We start from the raw sequence: 6,232 nt of genomic DNA, 5'->3' as shown, positions 1-6,232 counted from the left end.
AAGGTTCGATTCCCGTCAAGGACATGTACCTTGGTTGCAGGCACATTCCCAGTAGGGGGTGTGCAGGAGGCAGCTGATTGACGCTTCTCTCTCATCGATGTTTCTAACTCTCTATCCTTCTCCCTTCCTCTCTGTAAAAAAGACTTAAATAAAAAAAATAAAAAAATAAAAAAAATAAAAATAAATAAAATAATATAGTTTACAGTCAACATACATTAGGTATTATTACACAGCTCCTATATTTTTTTAAAAAATCAGCTCTACTCTTCAAAATGAGTAACATTAAAGGAAAATTAAGTCATTCAACTTTAGAATACATTACTCTAATTCTCTTCCCAACAGCCTTACAAATATATTTGTACACCATACCTCACTCCTCCTCCTGTCTCTATCCACCTAACTCTTACTTATGATTTAAAGTTCAATTAAAATGTGGCCTCACAGCTGACCAATGATTCTCTCTCATCATTGATGTTTCTATCTCTCTCTCTCTCCCTCTCCCTCCCTATCTGGAAAAAATAAAAATAAGCAGCAAAGCTTGGCAAAATGTTTGGGGTTCCACATTATAGCATGCAGACATAGAACTATTCACAAACTCATTTATCTTAATTGCTGTGTTTCAATCAATTGTCACAACCAGAGTTAGTCACGTAACTCATGACTTTTTCTCATATGTTTGTTTTTTTTTTTTACCCAGTATTATCTCCCCCATAGATTTTTAAGTTTCTCCAAGATAGGCTCAGTCTTTCTATTTCTCTCAAAGCCTGAAATACTGCCCTGCACAGTGTTCAGAGTAAATGCTGAATAAACAATGAATGGCTCCATGGCAGATTACCCATCGGGAGTTGTTGGATCCCTCGTTCTCCACCCCTTCTCTCACTGCCTACTGGTACTGCTGGCCACTAACACAATAGTCAACATCTTCATTAGCAAGTGTCTTAAAACCCTTACCATTCGTTGGTCACTTAGTAAATTTTACTTTAAGAAGCTAGCAGTTGCCGAAACCGGTTTGGCTCAGTGGATAGAGCGTCGGCCTGCGGACTGAGAGGTCCCGGGTTCGATTCCGGTCAAGGGCATGTGCCTTGGTTGCGGGCACATCCCCAGTGGGGAGTGTGCAGGAGGCAGCTGGTCGATGTTTCTCTCTCATCGATGTTTCTGACTCTCTATCTCTCTCCTTTCCTCTCTGTAAAAACTCAATAAAATATATTAAAAAAAAAAAAGAAGAAGAAGCTAGCAGTTAAGTCCAGCTAGCATGATTCAGTGGTTGAGCATCAACCTATGAACCAGGAGGTCATGGTTTGATTCCCCGTCAGGACACGTGCCTGGCTTGCGGGCTCGATCACCAGTGTGGGGTCTGCAGGAGGCAGCCGATCAATGATTCTCTCTCATCATTGATGTTTCTATCTCTCACTCCCTCTCCCCTCCTCTCTGAAATCAATAAAAAAATATTTTTAAAAAAAACTAGCAGTTAAACTTCTGTAACACTCTATTTCTATCCATTTTAGGGTACATACCACTTTGTTTTTAAATATATATTTTTAATGATTTGAGAAGAAGGGAGAAGGAGAGAGAGATAGAAACATCAATGATGAGACAGAATCATTGATCAGCTGTCTCCTGCACGCCCCCTATTGGCATATGCCCCAACCGGAATTGAACCGTGACCTCCTGGTTCATAGGTTGATGCTCGTTTGAATAAGTTTAAGTGACTTGAGGGTTAAGTCTACATTTTATTTACCTATTCACACATTAAAAAAATAGTTAAACAAGATCTTACTTTGTAGGTCATTTCTTAGATCCAAATAGTCGCCACCAGAAGCTACAGCATACATACATATTTTATGACAAGACTCTTACCGTGATATATATCCAGAATTTTTTATGTCATTCCAGCTGTCATTAGCTTCTCCACTTACAGAATCATATTTACTTTCAGTTTGACACTGAGTTTCAGATTCCTTCCTTTGCTGATAAGGTGGGGGGAGGGGAGACATCAGTATTAGTACAAATCTGAATTAAAGTTAGCTAATTACCTTAAGCTATAAAATAACATTGAAAAATAAATAAATAATATTGAGAAAAAGAAAAGCATTATAAGAACACAAAACACCACATCTACCTTGTGAAATGGAAGGGAAATGAAACAGATGGGAGCCAGACTGCAATGGTTGAGGAATAAACGAAAGATAAGGAAGTGGAAACAGCATGTGGGAAACAATGACTTTATAGTAAAACTTAAGTAAATGTACCCCCCAAATACACACATTTAGGTTTTGAAACTCCCAATGCTGAAATAAATTAGATTCTAAAATATGTCTTACTCTGTGAGGATGAGGATGGAAAAGTCTGCGCACAATAAAAGTTGTTGCTATGATACAGAACAGAATAGTCCCGGCTATTTCTTTCCACCAGTGTAGGAGGAGAACAGGGTCCTTTCTGCGGACATTCTTGCTGTAGTCTGGGCTCTTCAGAACTCGGACTGTGATCTGGGTGCTCCCTATGCTCCGTCTGCTCCTGTCCCTCTGGTAGTATGGTAGATAATAACCATTATCTGCAAAAACAAACATTAAAAGGTTGTTTTAATTTTTAAAAAGATAAACCAAAGTAGATTCATCTTTATTTACTAAAAATTATCAATTTTCCCATGACTTATAACATTAATTCCTTTAGTAAAAGTCTCATTTCTTCTTTAACACATTTGATAGCCTCATTTATCTGATTTTTTCTTTTTTATTATGCAAATATATTTTCCTTTATTCCATAAGCATCATAAATTTTCTTTATACTGAATAATAAAGCTAGAAAAAATGTAAGGGGCATCCCACTGATTACCTCCTTAATAATTAAATCCTTTAAATGCAAGAAAAGAATTAGACAGTACTCAACTTCCTTGAAGGATTTTAAACTTTACTTTCATTTAGTGTCAATCAAATGCCAGATTTTACCATGAATCATTCCTCACAGGCTGGAAGGAAAACAACTCTATTTTACTCCTTGGTTCATTCCACGCTGAGTTTGTCTCCAATATTGAATTTTGTGGGCAGATTACACAGTTTTCTCTAACCCGGAATTTTGATCAAATCAGATAAAGGCTACTGTTTCTAGTTCAGAGCCCTCTGTTTTGTTTTGTTTTTATCAATTTAAATTCTACAATCATTTCCCAGTCCTAGCATCTAAGGCTACTGATGAGGAATCTATGTTTTGTCTAATGCAGATTGAGGGCTTTTTTTTATATCTAACTGTTCAAAGATTTTCGTATATAAATATATCCTAATTTTAAATACATAGGAATGTATTTCATGCCAAGGTTCACCTATTCTTGACTTTTGCAATAATCTGGTCTGCAAACAAAATTAAAACTTCATTTTACAGCATTTTCACATAGCTCTATGCAAACACCTGTTTTCTTCATTATACTGACTAATTTTATATTGACTACATTATACAGGCTGATAATAGAATAATAACTAGTAAGAAGAACTAATGCTTACTGAATACTTATTTGCCAGGTACAGTGTTAACACTATATGTGCATTATCTCACTTAGATCTCACAACACCCCAAGAAACAGACACGAGGGTCACCATCCTTGTTTTACAGATGAAGGAACCAAGACAGTAAAGTTAGGTGCCCATCTCAGTATGTGGTAAAACTAATTTGAAACCTGGCAACTGACTTTGGAGTTTACACCCTGGCCAACATTCACAATATTGCCTTTCACAGTATTTTATTTTCTACCTCTCAAATGACTATCTTTCATTTGAATTCTATTAATTAATTTCAAATTAATACATAAAATAAATTAGAAACAAAACAGCATTTTCAATCCAAGCGTAATCACACTTACCATATGGATACTGCAAGATTGAAAGTGCGCCATTACTGTATTCTTCATGAGAAAACTTATCATTACTAAGACATTTGTCAAATTCATCAGACCCTACCAAGATAGGAGTTCTTGAAGGAGAATCTAAAAGAAAATGTAAAAGCTTAACCGCTATGACTTTCATGAAAATGCATGTACCTCATTCATTAAAAAAACAGCTATTTAACCACAATTTAATTCAAACATGGAAGTCAAACAAATGGCTCAAGGTTCTTTCCCTTAAAAAGCAGTCTTGTAGAGAAGACGAATCTTATAAACAAGTAATTAAAAGCATGTGATAAAAAATATACATAAGGGACAAAAAGATAACTGAAGAAAGTAGGTAGCCTCGTATTTGCTTTTAATTCATTAAATGTTTCAAAAAATATAATATGACCAGATAGTTTTTTCATAAATATTCTTGATATAGGTAGGTTAAGAGCTGACACACAAGCATGGTTGGTGAATGGTTAAAAGTTTTTCTAAATTGTACAGAGAAATTATTTTATTAACATTGCGTTCTAGTGAAGCAACTGCTGTTTCAGTGAAATCGTGTTCTAAATGCTAATTAAAATTCATTGCCCAGCCAGCATGGCTCAGGGGTTGAGCATTGACCTATGAACCAGGAGGTCACAGTTCAATTCCCATCAGGACACATGCCAGGTTGCAGGCTCGATCCCCAATAGGGGAGTGTAGGAGGCAGCTTATCAATAATTCTCTTATCACTGATGTTTCTCTCTCTCTCTACCTCTTGGAAATCAATAAAAATATACATTAAAAATAATAAAATAAAAAAAAATAATAATTAACATCTGCCCAGCCAGAGTGGCTCAGTTGGTTGAGTGTCATACTGTACAATGAAAGGTTGCCAATTCGATTCCTGGTCAGGGTACATACCTGGATTTCAGGTTTGATCCCCAGTTGGGGTGCATAGGGAAGACAACTGATCAATGTTTCCCTCTCCCACCACCCCCTTCCTCTCTGTAAACATGTGCTCAGGTGAGGATTTAAAAAATGCATTAACATCTAAAATATCTTTCTAGTTTATCAGAGAATATAATGTTGTCATCTCTGTGACAGTCAAAACTAGGGCAAAGACATCATGATCAGCCCTGTGAACACGTTAATAAACTTTTAAAAAGTTTACAATTCACTTACGTATTAAGGGTTTCCATTTGATTGTTGGCAAAGGAATAATTTCATTTTTATTATTAACAGATTCCAAGGCCTTGGGATTTGTAGGAAACTTTTCTGAAATTCTGACAGATGACTGCAGATATAGTTGGCCTCTGTACATTCCTGAATCAACCAGAATATTGTTAATTATGTTTGGAATCAAACACCAATAATTCTTTTTCAAAAAGGCTCATTTTGATTTAATAATATTAGATTAATTCCAGTTATCTTTCATGTATTATACAACTCTTCTCAGAGAATTATGCTTGATGCACTCAAAGGACCCAAAGGCTATTCAATAAAAATATGGGAAGAAAGTTACACATAAGGTCCATACAATGTTTCTCACTGAATAACAACTTTCAGTCATTACTGGAAAACTCAGTAGGAAAATTCAAAGAGGTCTATGTACTCTTATGAGATTAGTAACTTAGATGAAGTAACATTCTCCTTAAGGAAACCTATAATTCCAGAGACATTGCTAACAATTCAGTTAAATATTATCATAAAACATGTGTGACATGTTAATCTTTCAAATTCTTGCATTTCATTGAGAATGAGTGGTGGATAACACACTGACAGAGCTTAAAGAAATTTGTATCTGACCACCAACACTAGTTCAAAAATTAGATTCAGGGTTTTTCAAAAGTTATTATACTAAAGGCCTTCAATTGCCCAGAAGCACTCCAAAATTTTATTTTTATTTTTCAGATAAGTTCTATAAATGCAAAGAAAAAAATACCCCTAGCTGGTTTGGCTCAGTGGATAGAGCGTCAGCCTGCGGACTGAAGGGTCAGGTTCAATTCCAGTCAAGGGCACATGCCTGGGTTACAGGCTCAATCTCCAGTGGGGTACGTGCACGAGGCAGCCGATCAATGATTCTCTCTCATCATTGATGTTTCTATCTCTCTCTCCCTCTCCTTCCTCTCTGAAATTAATAAAAATATATATTTTTAAAAATTCATCCATGTCTTTTTAAAAAAATCAATAAACATAATCTTTAAGGGAGGAACAAATTGCAACTACAAATGCAAATGTAGAAAGTTTTAGACTTTAAGGACATATCAGTAATTTGAAATCATGCCATATATATATATATACATATATATATATATGCCCAGTGCATGAAATTCATATATATATATATGAATATATATATATGAATTTCACAAGCCTCATCTTCACAGAGTG

The 6,232-nt window shown here is 35.4% G+C and overlaps 1 protein-coding gene across 5 annotated transcripts in view; it reads right to left on the bottom strand.

Annotated features, from left to right (window-relative positions):
- The window catches only part of LOC102762010 (eukaryotic translation initiation factor 2-alpha kinase 3), a 66,222-nt gene that overhangs the window by 7,913 nt on the left and 52,077 nt on the right, over positions 1 to 6,232 (bottom strand). For 3 of the 5 annotated variants that reach the window (XM_006773311.2, XM_015570202.1, XM_006773310.2), the window contains 4 exons: positions 5,024 to 5,164; positions 3,848 to 3,970; positions 2,322 to 2,551; positions 1,858 to 1,967 (listed from right to left, as the gene is read on the bottom strand). In XM_006773311.2, coding sequence (XP_006773374.1) covers positions 1,858 to 1,967; positions 2,322 to 2,551; positions 3,848 to 3,970; positions 5,024 to 5,164 — 604 coding nt within the window. The remainder of the gene's footprint in view (positions 1 to 1,857; positions 1,968 to 2,321; positions 2,552 to 3,847; positions 3,971 to 5,023; positions 5,165 to 6,232) is intronic. The other 2 variants (XM_015570200.1, XM_015570201.1) reach the window with 2 other exon arrangements.

Source organism: Myotis davidii, unplaced genomic scaffold, assembly GCF_000327345.1.
Source record: "Myotis davidii unplaced genomic scaffold, ASM32734v1 scaffold1167, whole genome shotgun sequence".
In the NCBI taxonomy this organism is placed as follows: Eukaryota; Metazoa; Chordata; class Mammalia; order Chiroptera; family Vespertilionidae; genus Myotis; species Myotis davidii.
This window is presented reverse-complemented; position numbering and strand designations above follow the sequence as displayed.